The 20294-nt window shown below is 37.8% G+C and overlaps 1 protein-coding gene across 1 annotated transcript; it reads left to right on the forward strand.

Moving 5' to 3' along the window:
- Positions 17453 to 19971, forward strand: LOC105164534 (U-box domain-containing protein 45-like). Its single transcript, XM_011083185.2, has 2 exons — positions 17453 to 18397; positions 18783 to 19971. The coding sequence occupies exons 1-2, from the start codon at positions 17919 to 17921 to the stop codon at positions 19735 to 19737; spliced, it is 1434 nt and encodes a 477-aa protein (XP_011081487.1). The 5' UTR covers positions 17453 to 17918; the 3' UTR covers positions 19738 to 19971.

The following is a 20294-nucleotide window of genomic DNA, read 5'->3' on the forward strand; positions in this document are numbered from 1 at the left end:
TCCTTGCATCCTCTATTTTTTTTAGTCGACTTTATTGTGTGGACATGGCTTCAAAATTGCAAAAAAAGAAAAGACATGAGAAAGGACCGTGCAAGAAAGGATGGAAAAATGTGATAGAAAGAAGGAAATGAAGCAACCTTTAAATTGGGGGAGAGAAGGGCAAAAATATCTAAAAAATATATTTTTTCTACCCAAGTTCACAATCAAAGTCCGTGTGGCTCAAATTCTACATGGAGGGAGTTTTTTTAACTTTATTTTATATTAGAAGAGAATAATTAATACCTTAATTTTCATAGAAAATTTTTTATACATTTCTATTATCACAGAGGGGTCACTGAATTTTTCAATACATAAATATGGTATGCTAGTCGCACATTCTCCTCGTGTACTTGTGGGTATTGTAAAATATGCACTATGAATTGATTAACAAAGTACAAATTATGTTTTATAAAATATGTCGAAAGTTTTCCAAGTTTGGCTATAGGATAATGTATAAAACTTTGTGTTTATTTATTTCCTAAATTTGACAAAATTATAAATATTTTATCATTATTTAGACAATTATAAATATTTTCGTGCAACAATGAGCCCATCTATTAGTCTCTTTCATCCAAATCTTGGAGTGAACTTACTAAAATATGATTTTTTATTATGAAATATAAAATATTTATTTTTTGAAAGAATTTAAAATATTTTTATGGATTAATAAGTCCTTTGATTATTACTTTACTCATCTTCAAAAGTATTTTTTTTAAAAAAAATCAACAAGAGTAATGTAGTAATTTTCACCTCACTATTAAGGACTACATAATTATGTTTTATTTGAATGGGGTATTTGAAATCAAACAACCATAATTATTCATTAATTATATTAAATTTTAAAAAAGCTTATTGTAGTTTATTCTTTAAATTTATATAAAAATAACCTGAAAGTAGACCTATATACAATCTACTCCCTTGACCTATACAATCCTCATAAATTATCTTTTTACATTGTAATACAAAAAAATAAAAAATCCCTTCCCTCTTTTCAAAATAAAACTTTTAATTATGGCAAACATACACGAAAATGGCACACTAATACATCAACTAACTAAAGTCCCGAACTTATTCTTAAAGCATGTTAAGTAAAGTACAATAAGTTTAATAAATTTAATAACAATCATATTATATATATTACTCAACAACATCATTAAAAATGTTGTGCATATAATAATTCAAGGGAGCTGGACTCTTCTAACTGTGAGGATTCAAGCGCTAAAATAAGGGCTCTTCTTCCCTCGATAAAGAGTAGCACCTTTTTAACAGTTGCATACGTAGAAATGCTATTATCTAAGACATTTTTACACTGAATTATTTCTCTACATTCTATAATTTAGTTGAATTCTTATTTCCATCATCGTATAATTATTTGAATGTTGGAGTGCTAACATATTTTGCTGGGTCCCTTTTTATCGACTTGTGAAAAGTTAGACTAAAAAATAACAAGTTAATTTATTCGAACGAGCATCAATACCAATTATAGTTTTGGTTAACAAAATTACATCATGTTTTTCTAAATAAAATTTATCAAACTCTTATAGACCAAAATAATTAAGTTATTAAAAGCTTATAATGCAGTAAATATATTACCCTTTTATGTTGAAAATCATTGTTTAGTGCTACACTTATTTATATTAATTTATTTGATAAAATTAATGAATAAAATTTCAATCCAAATTTATTAATATATTTTATTGTAGAGAATTTAAAGCCAATTATATTTTATTATTAATAGTGAGGAATGATGATGCTTTTTATGAACAGAAGTTAATAATTTTGTTGCTATGTGATACATAAATAATACGTTGGGCCCAAGTGTTAGTCTGGTCCATTTGAAGGACCAACCCCTCTAGAAATTTGGTGCGAGGTTGGATTGCACAAGGCCTAAGAGAAAATACCCTTCGGCCATGTTTACCCACCCGGTTCCCCTATCCGGCAGTGGGATTCATTTGGGATTGGTAATGGGATTGGATAATATGGGACAATGTAATGCTATGTTTACTACCCAGGACATTAATCACAACATATCCTTATGCATCTGTTTACTAGGAGGGATTATATACAGCAGTTGCTGGTACCTTTACCTTTTTGCCCCCTTCAAATTACGAAATTACATAGTGAGCTTATCCGTGCTTCATTTCTCTTTCCCCCCTTTTCCCCTAAATCTGATTTATCGTCGTTTTACGGCAAAGGACGAGATTTCGCCCGATTCCTTCGCAACGACGACGCGAACCACCATATTTTGGGTAAGTTAACCGTCACCCACACATTATCCACATGCTGGTACCTAGTTTTTGTACCGCTTAAAATATTTTGACGAAACCGTATTTTGATTTCTAGGGTTTCTCAAGTGTCCGATCCTCTTCGTGCAGACGGCTAATTCTGTGGGTTCCTAACCGCTTCTGAACATAATACTATGAGGTTAACATTTATTCCCAAAGCAACTTGTTCCCCTTCCTTGAATTTGTTTACTCGCCTTTCTGTCTGCTGTTCTGAGTGCGCAAAATATTTTGTCCATTTTCTTAAAAATAAGTTACTACTACTACATCACATACAATACTTTTTTTGCTATTGTTACATGTATTTTGTGCAATTTAATTGCCTTGATTTTTTGTCAGTATCTTGGAATACACCTGGTAAGTGTAATGTCATCTGTCTAATGCGTTTTTTCTATTCCTTAAAAAATGTAGTTCATTCCCGACTGTGACTACTGTAAAATTTGATTATTGTCGTCCAGGTCAATTCCTTTGTTTGTAAATAATATATGTTACTATTACCGTAGGCTTATCTTACAATTGACTTCCTTGGATCATCATGTTGCATCCTTTCACTTTCATTCCATAGGGCAACGTAGATGGAGACCCCTTATTCCAAACACGATTTTAGTAGTAACGATTCCGAAGCTAGAACGGGTAGTAGGCACCGTTCTTCTGGCTTAAATGATCAAGTTGTGCGTTTTTGTTGTTGTGGTAGGGATGTGGTCGTACGCACTTCATGGACCACACTAAACCCAGGTAGAAGATTTAGCGGGTGCCCGGGCAATGAGGTTTTTATGAATAAAATAAATATTTAACTTGTGCAAATAATATTTGGGGGATAATTCATATACGATACTCTCAACCATATACGAATTATCCCTACATTCGTTGGTCTTCCATTATCGAGGATAGCTACATATACATCACATACCGTTCTTTTTTTTCAGGGTCATTACTGCGGTACATTCCAATGGGTTGACCCCCTAATGTGCCGCAGGTCTAAGGAGATTATTCCTGGACTGTTGAACAGAATTTTTGAATATGAAAGTCAGATGAAATGTTTAAATGAACGGCTGCAAGTGGAGGAGACGCGCCGTTCTACATTAAAAAATTATTTAATTGTCTTAATATTTGTTTGGCTAATGACTATTTGTATTGCATTTCATGTCTAACCTTGCTTAATCCCTCATACTGTGTATATTTCTTTGTTAACTACAGTTTGCATCCACGCTTTGATTTATGCAATATTCATTATCGCATGCGCTGAAATGACAAGTAAGTGCTCCTAAATCTGCCAGGTTTAAATTATTTTGCCTACTTGATGTTGTATTGTACATTCTCTCAAATCATTTATTTGTCACCTGTGTACTGTTTTTTATTTCTCATTATTATCACTTCACAGAAGATTAATAATCTGCTTTGGCCGTTGGTTTACCTTATTTGCAACATATATATCTTTACATCTCAAATGCATTCCGTAACTTATTATATTTAAGCATAAATCTCGCTCAACATTCGTATGGTGTCATTTTGCATTTTAAATATAGGTTTTGTGTTATGAGTATATTGTACAATTATATTAGTTGACTTGCTAGTTAATACCAGGAACTTCCATTGTATGGTCAACGCTACATTACTTAACGTCAAATATATGAAAATAGTTGCCCCTTAACTTTTCCCAATTACCCTGACTATTCCCTCAAATCTGATTTTAATTGCTGCACAAGCATTCATTCATCCAACTGCCCATCACCCAACTACTTCATTTACCGTGACAGAACTTTCAACATTAATTGGGTACCTGATCAGGGTCTTAAATTTGATGCGGAATGTTAGAAATTGGCGGCGGGATCCCATTGTTTCCACCCGCTTCATATGCAATTACCACTAAGGCCGCTCCAAACCCAGTGATTGTGCCAGAATGTGGGATTAATTAAACTCATCTATCATAATTTAATGCAACAGACACTTGAATTAATGTATGTGGACCTACTACTTTTCATCAATATGATATGTACAGTTTTTGCAAATCATTGACTAACACATCATATCACACTGCCCTCATTTCCACTATAAATGTGATCGAATTGATTATTCCATCTCATTGCAACATCCCCAACTTCAATTTTATGCCCAAGCAGCTTACTTTTGCCAAAGATAGTTAATGATGTGGCCTGATGGCTTCTACTATCAAAGGTACATGTTTTATTGTGACAAATGGAGAAAGGATATGGAAAAAACTTTTGTTAGTAAATTGCTGTATCATGCCAAGAAATGATGTTTTCACCCCGATCGTGAGAACAAGTTTGCGATAACTAATGCTTTGGAAGAGGTGCAAAAATGTCACGGAGGCAAGATTGACTTCGGCTGGGGAAAATATGTTCTTAAGTTCCTTCGCGAGAGACATGAGGTTTTCGGAAAGCTGATTGCCCGCTGGGATATTGTCCATAACGCTAGGCTACTATTCGTAACCTCAACTTGGAAGGAATTCTGCAAGGTGATTCATTCTTTTTAATGTTTGTACGTACATGATGTTATATTAGTATATTACGTACAACACTGACAATGTGTACTTTTGTTGTTGATGATGTATGACTTCTTCCTTATAGGAATCTTGCATCGAAAAATGCTACGTGAATGCCTATGAAGACATGTGGGATGACTTATGTAAGTTGTTTGCGCAACCGGTGGACTCAGATACTGTTTCTGTTGATGATGAAGGTCTACAAGGCAATGAAGGGGATTCCAAGGAACAGCTTGATCGTCATGCCGTCGTCGAAGCAATCAAATCTCCGGGTGATCCACAGAAAGACTCATGTCCTTACGGGTATATCTCTAATAGCCCGACCTCCAGTACTTCCCTATGGAATTTCGTTGACGATTTCTAGGGTTGCAAGGATGACGCGGATTCCTTGCAGCCACTGCTGGGTGTTCCAAGCACTGAACAAAAAAGCAGAATTAAGCCGTGTGAAAGCCCTATCGCTGCAAGGTCCGAAGAAGAAGCGAGCTCCTCCGAATCAAATCACACTCCGGTAAAGAAGGAAGATTGAGGCAGCAAAAGTTTGTGTGCGTTGTGTGTGGACGTTTTACGTGAAAGGGTTTTGAGGAAGAAGGTCGTCTAAGGTGGTTGTCTTCCTTGCATGGGATTTTTTCTATTATATTATGTACATATACTTATATATATTTATATATAATTATGTATTAAAAAGTTTGCGGAATTTTATCTGGAATAATGTTGTATTTTGCAATATTTTCTCATTCCTTCGAAGGTTATTTTACTTTCCTTTTTAGTAGGCCTAAAATGCATTAATGTGTATCAGGCAAGGAATGTTTATTCATGACAGTTGTAGGTGGTATTGTTTTTTTCTATATGATTGCATGGGTTGTATAGGTTTTGTGGACTACCTGCATGTATTAATCGTGGCGGCTGTACTGTTGTATAATTTTCTTTAATGAATGAACTAACGGAAAGTTTTTTTTTTAATGTAGTGTAATTATGTGATATTTTCAATTACAATTCTATTTGTCAACTATTGGAACTTTATTGTATTTATATGTATTTTATTTTCTCAATTTCTTTATAATTGGCCAAATATCATTATTTTTTATTGCATAACGTGCACATAGCAGCCCAATCATTTATTGGGTGTTTTACCTGTTGAACTTAATCTATAATTTAGTATAAAAAGCCTATCACATACAAAGTTAATGTTGTATCTGAAATGTGAAGTGATGTATTCATTGTTAATTGTGCATTATCCTAAAATATATCACTAACACGCCATAAATAATGCGCGTTTCCAAAGCACCCTTCACAAATCACTGCGCGCAATGATGAGAAGGTGGACATTATTGGTGGCATACGACAGGCTTCAAGTCCGTTTCTATATAAATGGACAGTTCGCAGTCAGAATCTGAAAAGATGTGAACATTTATTCCCATACCCTATTCACCATCCTTATCCTTCTTTCCACTTCAACCATAGGCGTCTGTGCCGAACTTGAGAAAATGCCTCATCGTTAATATAAAATGGGTTAGTCGCGCTATTTTTATACTCGTACCTGGACGAAGAAGGTGGACAATGCATTTTGTACCTACCTGCACATCCATGCCATAATGGGTAGCCCACAGACAAACCCACTACGCCCTCTAAACTCTGCATTCTGAAACGCAATGTATGCTGTCAACGAATGCGCCCGGCGCTCCTGGTCTTACGATTTCTTCAGATTCAGACTCAGGTTGTTAGGTTTGCGACACGACACTTTTGGGAAACTGCTTGAGGAACCTAATATCAAATGGAATGAAGAGGCCAACCGGATGTTTGGAACTAAAGAAGATTGGAGTAGAATTATACGGGTATGGCATTTTTTCTTTGCATTTTGTGCCCACTTTTTATGTACGCAGGTGCATTTGCACTCTTACAAAACACTAAGAGATGCAGGAGAATCCCTTCGCCAAGGCGTATTACTACTTCGGTGAGCTAAAATGGGAGCAGCTTCAGGAGATCTTTGGTGGTCGAGTTGGCCCGCCGTACAGCGAGACAAGCGAGGAACTTGGTAACTTTAGTTTTGATGGGTCGAACAACTCAGCATGCAGTTCTTGGGGTGAAACCAGATGAGGAGCCAGAGGTGATTGATCTAGTTACCAATAAGGATGAAAGCTGATTGTATTGTGTGCGATGTTGGACATAAAGGTTTCTCTTTTTGGGTTAGCAAATGAAGGAGACTTGAAAATTTTTTCCCTTGACTGATGACGGTCGACATGCTTCTGTATTTCGTTTGTTTTTATTTTTCTTTTTAAGTTTATGTTAAAAAATATGAATGAATAGTGGTTTTACATTTCTGCAAGTGCGCATGGCCAAACTATTGTAATCCGTTGTTCATTTGATAATTTTGTCGGCCGATTTTCTATTATTAATAAGCCAACAAATTAAATGACTAATTATACGTAAGAAATGGATTTAACCCAAATTAAATGAGTTAATACATGTATGTAATCTACTTATACTGGCAAGATGTAACAAAAAAAATAAATTTTCACTACATTTTAAAAACTGGACTTCTTTTTTTCCATAGCCATTGTAAATCGTAGCAGAAGGTATATGTAATAAAGCCTTAATTGGGGGTTGACTGTAGCACATATCAGACAAGACAACACACACAGTCATTTAAGGCATAAAAATTGTGAAACCTACCACTGACCCAACGAAAGTGCATTCAACCAATTTTAATTTACAAAGCACGCGCAGGGTGCCATAAATTGTGGCGTGTACTAGGACTCGTTATCTATAAATGCACCCTTCCAAGTTTCGTAAACATCTCCTATGCATTCTTTCAACTTCTGTGTCAACTTCTACGAAACCCTAATTCCCCAACCCTCTTTCCTTAGGTCAAGCCCGTTTTTTCTTCATTACTAATCGATCGACGGGAGGAAATGCCGAGAAGGAAAAGACCCATGGGACAGGGACGATACCTCTACAGTAGAACTTGGACAAAGGATGTGGACGATGTGTTTGTTGATGCCCTCTCGTTCATGGCTGCCAGAGGAAGAAACCAGTCAAATCGACGTCAGAGCGATCTCCCCTCGTTGAACTTCTGTGACGCCCCAAAGATTATAATACATAATTGAGGGATTAATTGATAATTTTTTATGAAATTTAGTTAATTAGTAAATAAATTATGGGCCATAGTTGAAATATAATAAAACTTGAACAGGTCAAATTGGAGCTCGTTATAATATTTGGGGGCAACTTATATTAATTAAGAAAATTCAGGGAGGACGTAATGGGTATTTTGAGAAAAGTTAAATTAAATAAATAAAATAATAAAAATAATAATAATAATAGTATATATATATGTGAATAATATATATATATATGAGAGAGAAAGAGGGAATTGAGGGTCCCACCTCCCACCGCTTCACTCTCTCTCTCTTTCTTCTTTTTGTTTTTATTGTTGTTCTTGGTACATACACACACAAATACACACAACACACGTGTACACACAATCTCGGAAAGGAAAAAAAGGGAAGAAGGAACAGAGGTACGGGTTATCATTTTAATTTTTATTTAATTATATAATTATATTATTTAATTAGTCCATTTATTAAATGCTGTTTATATTGAGCGATGTATCATTTAACCGGAATATTTTACGAGTTTGGCTATTTAAAATATTATTGAATTAAATATTAAATCAGATATAAAAATAATATCGTTGGTTAATTAGATTATTAAATTCATTATATTTGAATATTGCTATAGCTAATCTATACAATTTAATCAGAATTATTAGCCAAATACGCAATTCTATGTATTATTGTGTAATTAAATTGTATAGTAGCGAGAAATTAATAGAAAATTCATATAAATACACCGAAAGTTATATTTAATAAATGGTATGTTAATAAAGAGGAAAAACGAAGATTTGTACTTCGATAGAAATGAAATACTGAAGAATTATAGAAATTGTACAAATAATATTTAATATTATATTTAAAAGAAATTACGATATTCTCGATATATTAACTGTATGTGGTAGAATTCATTATAGGATACGTGGGTAAAGTGATAAGACCGAACCACTACCTATTGAATAGATAAAGATGTTGTAAGGTCGAGGTAAGTAAATAATTAGTATTATCTATATATGTCCCCTTTATTTGTGGTTTTATTGTTATATGAATTTTTGATTCATGCTGACATTGATTTATCTGAAAGTATATGAGTGATGAAATGGTTTGAATGATTGACGATATTGTGTACGTGGAATGAGAAAATACATTGAAATATTATATTTGTTGTTTGATGTGTTGTGGATGTCTAAAAATGAGAATATATGGATATACTATTTTATGTTACTAGTTGCTTACGAAAATGGTGATATGTGAAAATGAGGAAGTGGTGGAAATTGAATATATATTGTAGCGTGAATACCCCTTGATGTGTTGAAAAGCCTATAAGGCGAAATGAAATGAAAAGAGCTTTGATGCGATATGAGAAAGAAATGAAATGAAAAGAGCTTTGATGCGATATGAAAAAGATGTGATATGAAAAGAGTGATGCTGCGATATAAAAGAGTTATGATGCGAAATAAAAGAGCTATGATGCGAATTGAAAGAGCTATGATGCGAAATGGGATTGATGAGCCGGCTGTCAAGGGGATTCACTTGAATTTATATAATGGTGAGAATGAGTTGATGGGAAAAACACAATATCACCTTCTGGTAAGCAAACTAGGAAAAAAAATGGAGTTTGGTTGATTGTCTTATTATGAGATAGTCATGTGGTATAATAAAGCTGATTATGTTGGAATTAAATTGATTGTATTCCATATGTGTTGCTTGTTTATCTTGTTTGGGCTGTGTTTGATATGCATATATAGATAGGGCTGGTTATTTACTTGCTGAGTTGCAAGCTCATTCCTCTGCTGACATTTTCTTTCAGGAGTAGACTTTGAGGTGTTTGACTGTTGAAAAATAGGTCTATGCGCTATACTCAGGCAGGTCAGGCCAGTATGCTGTTTTCTCCTTTTTGTCAGTTAGAGTACAAATCACAATTTGTTGTATAGAGAGAACGTAAGTGTGGAGATTACTTATGATGGACTACTTGTGGTGTTTGATGTGCATATATGATATTGTAGGTTGATTACGCTTGTTATGACGTTGGGGTTATGTATACATATGGATTAAATTATTTTGTGCATTTATATTTATAAACACAGGGATTACTATAAGTATAACTTTTAGGGTAGATATAGCCCTTGTAGCAAAGGGGGTGCTACATTAGGTGGTATCAGAGCAAGGATTAGATTTCCTAGGGATAGTAGATGAAATGTAATATTATACGTGAGGTATATACTAGGAATCTACTCACATGTGTGTATTTCATATAAGATGGAAGCGTCAAGGGACAACGTTGCTGGCCCAACTGAGTCATTAGAGTCTGTGCAGGGTCATGATTCTGGATGAGAACATCAGGGGTTAGAATCCCAAAATAGAAATGCCCCACAACCAGAAATAAATCCCTTTATGCAACAGTTCCTAGAAATAATGCAGAGGATGGCTCCATCGCCACAATCACAACCACATGATGCAGTTATTGATAAAAATTAAGAAATAGTAAGGAGACAGGGGGCAAAGGTATTTGCCGGTACAACTGACCCTGCTGAAGCAGAAGAATGGCTGAGAAATACGGAAAGGGTGTTGGACAGAATCGAGTTTACTTCTGAGCAAAAATTGAGGTATGTTGTGTCCTTATTAGAAAAAGATGCCTTAGATTGGTGGGAAACAGTCCCAGGGAGCAGGCACCGACCTGCCACTTTGACTTGGAATGACTTTTTGAAAGAATTTGCTGACAAATATACTCCACTGGTCTACAGAAATCGTAAGAAAGTTGAATTCCTTGAATTAAAGCAGAATGAGTTATTTGTTGCTGAATATGAACTACAATTTGTGAGATTGTCAAAATATGCCACAGAAGAAGTGAGTACCGATGAATTAAGAAGAGACAGATTTGAAAGGGGGTTGAGACTTGAGATTCGGGAGAAAATAACAATCAAACCTCTAACTTATAGTGTGCTGCTAGAAGCGGCACTGAGGGCAAAAGAGACGTCAAATGAAAGGAGTTCTACTAAAGCTAAACGCAAAGAAAATGATAGATAACATGAATCCTACACCAAGACAAAGTGGTGTAGATTCCTTTAGGGGTTTTGGCTCACAGAGAGGTTGGTTTAGAGGCCAAGGAGTAGGTCAGACTAGTAGGTCTCCTTCAGTGTTTTCGAGTAGAGGTGGCCCTACTTCGGTTGGATTTGGAGGGAGACAAGGTCCAGCCAGATCGTTCAGTGGAAGATTTATTCCCTCTTGTGCTAACTGCAGTAGGAGACACACTAGTGAATGTTGAGGAGCTCAACCAATTGTATGTTATCGTTGCCATCAACCTGGACACATTATGAGGGATTGTCCCACATGGAGGGATAATTTCATAAGATCTCAGACTTCAGAGTTTAGCAGTGTGGGGGAAAACTCACAACGGGCAGGTACGAGCAGAGGACGAGTAGAGGTCGTCGAGGTAGAGGAGTTGAGAATGGAAATTAAGAAATAAAGAAATACCTATGGTGAAGGTCAAATGGAGTCATCACTCTCCAAGAGAAGCCACCTGGGAAGTTGAGGAGAACATGAGAGAGAAATACCCATATTTATTCCCTAAGCCGGTAAGTTAGTTAAATTTTGAGGACAAAATTTTTATTAGGAGGGGAGAATGCTACATTCCCCTTCGCTACAACTTCGCTGCAGATGAGGTAAACAGTTACACCGGAAAAAGCTGGCACTTGTATTTATTCAAAGAAAAATTACGGGTACTAAGGGTTCAGTATCACACATTCCATAAAGTACTTGCCGATGGATCCATCTCCTGGAATGAGAACACGAACAGGATGCTCGGCAAGTGGAAGGAATGGAACAGAATAATACGGGTATGAGTCTGTGAATTCCAAACCTTTACCTTTTCATATGGACAACATATACAATCGTCTACCCAATATGCTGATTTAATATTCGTACTAGTACAACGCAGGAAAAACCTTTTGCCAAGGCATATTACTATTGTGGCGAACGAAAGTGGGATCAGATGAAGGAGATATTCGGGGGAGGCGACGTCCTTTCATCGAGTGAAGACACTGCACGACTGTACGAGTCCACTGATGATGAATAGGACGGCACTGCGTACGGGTGCCATGAAGAGGAATGTTTGTAGGTACTCAATCCCCGTACACAATCGGAGGACGAGTAATCATGTTCCGTAAAAAAGTATGGATGGATATTTCATCTTGTTTTGGTCAGATGACAATGGTTGGAAGTAGTTTGTGATTGGTCTCTGTTCATCTTTTAGTTGCCGTTTTCGACAGTACGTACTTTTGTAGCAGACCATTTAAAATTTTTATTAAGTTTGTGCTATTTTTAATGAGGCTTAAGGCATCAAGTTTGTATGTATGTTGTAATATTGAACCTTATAGAAGCGGACATGTTGTTTGTCTCTAACGTGCAAGACGAGCTCGTGCATAATATCAGGATATTAAGCAACAATTTCTTCCGTTCATATATAATTTGATGTGTATTTCGAAAGTAACACGTGAAAAAAAGTATGCATTATATTAGACATACAGTAGAAGAAGAAATATTTAACCATCAGACAAATAACCCACTTCAAAATGACGATGTTGTATGGACCAAACATTCCAAACCAATACCTAAGCCATACGTATGATTAGCAGCAATTTTTGCATATTGTTACGTAGAAATATGAACAAAAAGTAAAGCCTTCACCATTTCGAATATGTTTTGCCCTTAAATCTTACCTGCTAGCCTTCACTCTAGAATCCTTCGACAAAGCAAGAAAAAGCTCTATTTCCTTTGGGTCATTAACAAGTCTGTTTGCAACAATGAGGTGTTCATTCTCGTCAAATAAGTCAAGCTCTCTAACTTGTTCCCAGATCATCGCGCGATGTTCGGGGTGACCAAATTCGCTTTGAAGGACCCTCGTCAGCGTTGCCAAACGCGTGTTCGCTGACTCGCAAAATGTAGATACCATTTCAATCAACTTTGAAATCTCAAAGCCTGCGTCGGTTCTCTTGCGTTTTCCTGATGAAGTGCTACCCGCCCGTTTCGCAGCACTAGATGAATTCGTTACGGGATCCACGTTTGCATTGAACGAGCACAAAGGGTCTTCATCCAACCCGACTACACCTAATCTAGATTCCATTCAGCGTTCGGTAAGTTGCATTCTTACGTGTCGGCAATCTCCTCATCTCTAACATCATTTGCATCCTTGAATGGATCCGCGCTACGGTCACCCGTCACACGGTCCTTGCCAAATATTTCTCGCCATGCACTGAAAAAAGGCCATGTCTTATACCGCATTCCCTTTGCGTAGGGATCCATCTACAACATCAAATAAAGGAAGGTGAAAATAGTTCATAAGTAAAACACATGTTTTGGTTTAATTTTCGAAAATCATTGAAAGTGTGGTTTAATACCTTCACGTAATCGTCCCAAGCATTGTCGTCTTCCACCGTGACCATATTCCGGTTGTCATCCCAACCCAATCCTGACCGCGTCAGCATGGTAGTTAGCGTCGAATATTGCTTCTTCCATACATGCAACTTGGAAGTAATATATGGTTCAGCATTGATGTCAGCATTTGAAAAACTCTTTGCAATGTACGCCTCTAGTTGAGTTAGATAACCATTCCTAAACCCATTCTCGCATTTTCAGCCTGTCACTACCAGATTCTTAAGTCCTGCTACTAGACATTCTTTTTCGAGAATCATCCACATTCGACGATTTAATAGCTTATCTCTGTTCCCTCCGTCGTTGCAACCTGCTGGTACCTTCATCGGATCCCATGTCCATAATCGTATAGTTGATTCACCACCTTATAATGCAGCAACCTGCACCGAAGAAATTCTGTGGATATTAAAAAGCTCATAGCAGTTTAGTGTTATATCATGAGAGAACATATAAAAAAATATAAATGTACAGATACACGTAACGTCCAAATATGTGGCAAGACCATATCCCATAAAAAACAAATAAGAGAAATGTAATTTCGTGTGCTAGCATAGATCTTTCAAAGAAGAACAAATAGAACAATAGACTCTAACACGGTCGTAATATTTATGTGAACATGCCGTGTTGACACAACCGCCTCCCAAACCTAAGAGGGCAACATAACTCTGGGTACAGTAAACGGACGGAACAATACAATTGATCTTTCATCCTTCATGTTAGAAGCTTTATGAAGGATGAAAGATGTAGGCAGAATATTCCACAAACGACGTCACATACGACTCGTCCACTCATTGTACGTAGACGTTGCCAATGTATCCCTCCAAGAATTCCATGAGGGGTTGTTCTCAATGTTCCACACGCAATGGACGTCAACCTCCGCACCTTCATCTCCATGACTGGGCAACTCGTTGGCCAGCGGATCATCGGGCATTTCGGTCCTTAAAAAGTTGTGCAACAAGCAACAAGCCAAGATGATCCGGTTTTGCACCTTAATGGGGTAGAACGATTGACTCCTTAGAATTTCCCATCGCATTTTCAGTAGACCAAACGTACACTCGATGACATTGCGTGCGGAAGAGTGCTTTAAGTTGAAAAACTCATGTTTATTTTGCGGTCCACCAGCTCCACTGTCCCATTCTCGTAGGTGATACCATACACCTCTGTATGGGGTCAAGAAACCTTCAGCATTCGCGTAGCCATTGTCACATAAGTAGTACTACCCTGCACAATGCGTAATCGAACGTTACAAAGTGAATTAATTGTTTAGAAGAAGAAAAGGTGATAATTGAATGGGCTATAGGTAGATGGTATAGCTGAAGGTAACACCTGTAGGAACTCTTAATCCACCCTGTATGTGGACGGCATCACGTAAAACACGGCTATCCGTTGGGTTCCCCTCCCAACTAGAAAGAACGTATATGAATTGCATATTAGGATTGCAGACACCAAGTATATTCACGGCCACGTGGCCTTTGCGTGTTCGATACCATCTCTTTTCAACTTCAGGTACTCGGACGTCAATGAAGGTACCATCCAACGCCCCGAGACAACCCTACGGTGAGTAAGACAATCACAAATGTAAGGTATATATAAGAAGCACATTGAAGTTGAAACTGATCATATTTAAATTTTTTGTAAATTAAGAAAAAAGGTAATATGGTGTACTACTACCTTAAACCATCTCCAGTGTGGGTCCACGCAATCGTCAGTAATTGGCGTCGATCGAGCTAGGTGTATGTTTTACCATTTGATTATTGCTCTAAGGACCCGGTGAAAATATTTGTGGATCGTGCGGCCGGAACGTAGAAAATCATGCTTCACCACACAAATCTTTTTATAATGGGCCACAAACTAAGAAAAATGGCGACTTGCTCTGGTACGGTACAAAATTTGCTTTCAGAAATCCCACCGGAATATCGGAGCAAATAGAATAGCCGACCGAAGGCGTTAAGGTCCATACATAAGTTGCGCAGGCATGACTCATCATGAACAGAAACCAGCCAGTGAAGGTGACTAATCTCGTCCGGTACCCGAATATTGGTTATGTATCTCGGAGGTCCAATTCGAGGACGACAAGGTTTATGTGCGTTCAGGTGTTTTGTAACATAAGTGAACATAGTGAGAGCGACTGTAAGCTCGTCGAGGATTTGTTGTACAATAATTAAAGCCAAAGTAACTCTTTGAAATGACCTCATCCTAAACATGAAAAAAACTTTTATTCACAATGGCAATTGTTTGGACGATTACAAAGGCAAGGACAATGGAAAATCACCAAACATTGGGTAAACAACAGCATAAAACGCAGAGCATTGCTATATTGTAAATAACCTAGGTACAGAATCCAAAAATTATAGGCATAATTGCATGAAACAAATTGCCCACTGTTTGGGCGAATATGGTAAACATGTAAGAACAACGAAGGCACATACCTGTGTAACCATTATATTAAAACGACCAAACCTAATTAGGTAAATGTTATAGTATGTTCAACCCAAGTAAAATTTGACGGCGGTAAAGAGTATAAGGCACAAAAGTGCTGAAATGTTCTACTGAGAAAGTAATGGCTTGAAAGAAACCCACCTTCAGATCGCGAATGATTAAAGTGCGAACCACAAACAACAACGATTCTCGCGAGCAAGAACTCACGGGACAACGTAAATGGGACCTCCGGGTATGATTCCTGCACCCCTCCTAAAAGACCAAAAAAGAAAAAATATTAATTTCCAATTTAGGAAAAATGGGCAACGAAGACGAGATACCATACAACCCAGTTATTGAACAATAAGATATGTAGATACAAACTAACGTATTGACGAACATCGGCGACGATGAACTCACCTCGAGGCGATGCTACCAATAGCCTCCTGGAAGACGTGTCCTTAAAGCGGGAATTTGAAGAACATGGAGAAGATGATGGTTTCAAATGAAAAAGTGAGAGCAAAGTAAAGGCGGTAGGGGTGTGTACAAGGCCAACAGTGTCATTTCAAGTGCTGTTTGAGGGTATTATAGTCAAAGCAACACATCTTCAACGCTGGGATATATTGTCCGGATGCGAATCCCACCCTAATTGGCCGGATACTTATCAGGCAATTAATCCCACTTCGTCCCGGGCTTCTCTAGGTAGTAACGGGCCGCCTCATTCGCAAGTAAACGCTCTGCTGACTAGGATTACTCTATATATATTGCCTAATCCACCGTAGTAAACATGGCCTTCACAGACTAGTATGGACTTCTGAGGGATGGATTCAAAGACATTTGCTGATTATTCAGCTGGCTTGGTCATTCCTCTCAATCTGTCGTTTGCTGATTATTCAACTGAGTTGGTCATTCCTCCCAATCTGTCACGGACAAACTCTTTTATCTTGCAACAAAATGTATTTTTCACCCCCACACAATGGCTGGTGACCATTTGTTCTGCGAGTGAGCTTACCTATGTAGATTATGGCAAGAACAAAACGTTGGATGTTGCTTATGCCCCTAACTACCCTTGAAATTTTGGGTTATATCACTTAGGAAGCTTATCCCCTTACAGCTAGAATTTCTTGGGGATCTCTGCTAACGTTCCCAAATTTTTGGAAACTTATCTACAATAACCATTGAACCATGTTCCTAGGATCCTACCTCCTCCTTTGCTAGGGGGTGCAACTATAAAAGCCAGACTTCCCTTTTGAGTTATGGTAACATTATCTTAATGCAAGTATCTATCAACTCAATGCCCAAGCATTCTTCTCGACAAAATTATTATTTTGTTTTTAAGCATTCATTGCTAGTGTCTTCTTTGAAATTTATCTTTTTATAATCAATTACTGATTTGATTATCAAAGTGCTAATATTTTTTTTATTAATCCTTTTATCATGCTTATTAAATATTTGGCCCAAAAAATTTCAAGTTCAAAGACTTCCTTAATGTGCAGTTTTTGCTCGCATAAATCTGATTTTGTTTCTTTTTTATGATGATATCATTGATATGATTTTGTTTTATACATATTATTATTCAAATAAAAAAAACAAATGTTAAAATCAGATAGTACTAATCGTATTTTATGGTACATTGTATAATATTTACATTCAAGTGTATTTCCTTTTCTCTTGGCAATAAACAGACCTGGCAATGGCAATGGTAATGGTAATGGTATTTTGCTTCTCTGTCCTAATTTTGCTGAAATTTTTCCACTCCGTGCCCCTCTGTTGATCTGTGGAGTGGGGCTCTCCAGGTCTGCCCGACCCCTCACCCTCAATCTCTCTCTCTCTCCACCTTCTCCCCTCCCTACATTAAAATGTATGTATGCAAACAATAAATTATTCATACATCTGATCTGCGTAGAATAAGTTGACAAATTCCAAACGCACATACATTTTGGCTGAATTAATTTGGGTTTCGGTATAAGTAGTAAGTACTGTGCTCTGCTGTAGTCTATCCTCCTCACCAACGCCCAAGCATTTCACAGTAGTACTGCTACTGCTAGCCCTTTCCCATCGGAAACAGCGCAACAGCTAGGTCATGTTTTCTTCTAGTGAGGTGCGCTCAGTAGGCAAAAGTACATAAATGTAGGTATGGCTTGGGGAACAACGAGCAAGTGTGACGGCAAGGACGCCGGATCGGTGGTTCTGGAGCGTCCCCTGAAGCTCTGGTCTTTAATAATTGACAGGGTGCGGTGCGGCGGAGGTGTCCAAAGGCCTTGTCGGAAGAAAGCCGAGGCGAAGCACCGTTCCGGATCCGAAAAGTTGTCGGAGCTTTTGAAGCAACCCGAGTGGTGGGAAAATGAAGAGGAGGTGAGGAGGAAAGAGCAGGAGCTAGAAGCGCTGAAGAAAGTAGCCAAGAAACTGCAGCAGGAGGGATCAATGGAGGTGGTGTTAGAGGGGGCAGCGGAGATTCGGAGGCTGACCAGGGATGATCCGCAGGCCAGGACCACTCTAGCGCTGCTCGGCGTCATTCCCCCACTTGTCGCTTTGCTTGATGCCCAAGATCCCACCTTTAACTCTCAGATCGCTGCTCTTTATGCTTTACTCAATCTCGCCATTACAAACGATGCGTTAGTTCACTCATCTCTCCCTTCTTGGATCCTAGCTACTGCTGTGTTGTTTCTTGTTGAAATTTTAAATCTTTAGTAGAGGATGTGTGTTTCTTTCTTTGCTTTTGGTTTTTACTTTCCACTTGCATGTCAGCGAGGTTTTGGGAAGATTCAGTATTTAGGGAACTTCTCCGACTTAAGGTGTGGTGTTTACCATGTAGCCTGATATAGTTATTCGCTTAGATTGCATACTCTATTAATGTAGCTGTATTGAACACTAATTTCCAATTTCATAACTTCCCGAACCCAATGTTATGATGTTGATATCTCTATGGTAACCTTAATTTTGATATCCATGGACAACAGCTTTCTGTTCTGGACCTTGATCTAAATTTTGTTTCTTCAGGAACAAAGCGGCCATTGTAAAAGCAGGTGGTGTCCATAAAATGCTAAAGCTCATTCAATCTCCAAATGGGGCGCATAGTCAGGCCATTGCTGAAGCAGTCGTGGCCAATTTTCTTGGATTGAGTGCCCTGGACTCTAATAAACCAATTATTGGTTCTTCCGGTGCAATCCCATTTTTGGTGGAAACTCTCAAAGATTCGGATGAAACTGTTAGCTCTCAGGCTAAACAGGACTCGCTGCGAGCGCTCTACAATCTTTCCATCTCACCTTCAAATGTGTTTGCTATGCTTGAGACGGATCTCATTCCACATTTGTTGGTCAAGCTTGGAGATATGGATATGAGTGAAAGGATACTTTCTATTCTTAGCAATATAGTGTTGGTAGCAGAGGGCAGGAAGGGAATTAGCGCCGTACCAGATGCATTCCCAATTCTTATTGATGTTTTCAATTGGACAGATTCACCTGGTTGCCAAGAGAAGGCATCTTATATTCTAATGGTGATGGCTCACAAATCATATGGAGATAGGCAGGCTATGATCGAGGCAGGAATTGTTTCACAATTACTGGAATTAACTCTTCTGGGTAGCACATTGGCACAAAAGAGGGCTTCTAGGATGTTGGAATGTTTAAGGGCAGAAAAGGGCAAACAAGTTTTGGGAAACTGTGGAGGAGGATCCTTGACTGCAACACTTTCAGCTCCACTGTGTGGTGCTCTATCAACATCATCGTCAATGGATCCTACTAATCAACCAAAGGACATAATGAAGGAGGAGGAGGAGGAGGAGGAGGAGATGATGAGCCAAGAGAAGAAGGCAGTGAAGCAATTGGTCCAACAGAGTTTGCAGAACAACATGAAGAGAATGGTAAAAAGAGCTAATCTGCCCCATGATTTTGTTCCTTCTGATCATTTCAAGTCCCTTACATTGAGTTCGACGTCTAAGAGCTTGCCATTTTAAGGGAGTTGATAATTTTGCTCACTTCTTTAGCATTTGGTGTGGTCTTAAGTCATTATTACATGTTTTGGCGTCCAGCAAATGCAGCCACATTATATGCAGTGCTATGATGGAGTATTAACATAGGAAGTTTGTTTTGTAGTGACTTTCTGTTTGTAAGATGTCCTCACTGGACTGTAAGATGCACTATTATGGAGTATTATGAGAAATCTGGTGGTACTTATCTTACATTTTGGATATTGGAAGTACAATCGTTGGTGTGGAGCTAGGGACAAGGCCTACTTTAGGTACTCCACTAGGAGTTCGAAGATGCAATCTAGAACTAGAAGTCTACTTTAGAAGTCTTCTTTGATTGAATTAGTTGTTAGTTTTGGAGCAAATACTTTCATTAAAAATAGTGGCACAAACATCATAAACAAACTTTTGGAGTAGGCCAGCTTTCTATGTTTACATCAGGGGTGGCAGATGAGCAGTAGAGCTGGCTCGATTTAAAACTCGAGTCGAGCTAACTTAAGTTCAAAATGTTCTAATCATAAGCTTTTCGAGCTTTTTCTATTTTT

This window comes from Sesamum indicum, linkage group LG6, assembly GCF_000512975.1.
Source record: "Sesamum indicum cultivar Zhongzhi No. 13 linkage group LG6, S_indicum_v1.0, whole genome shotgun sequence".
NCBI lineage: Eukaryota > Viridiplantae > Streptophyta > Magnoliopsida > Lamiales > Pedaliaceae > Sesamum > Sesamum indicum.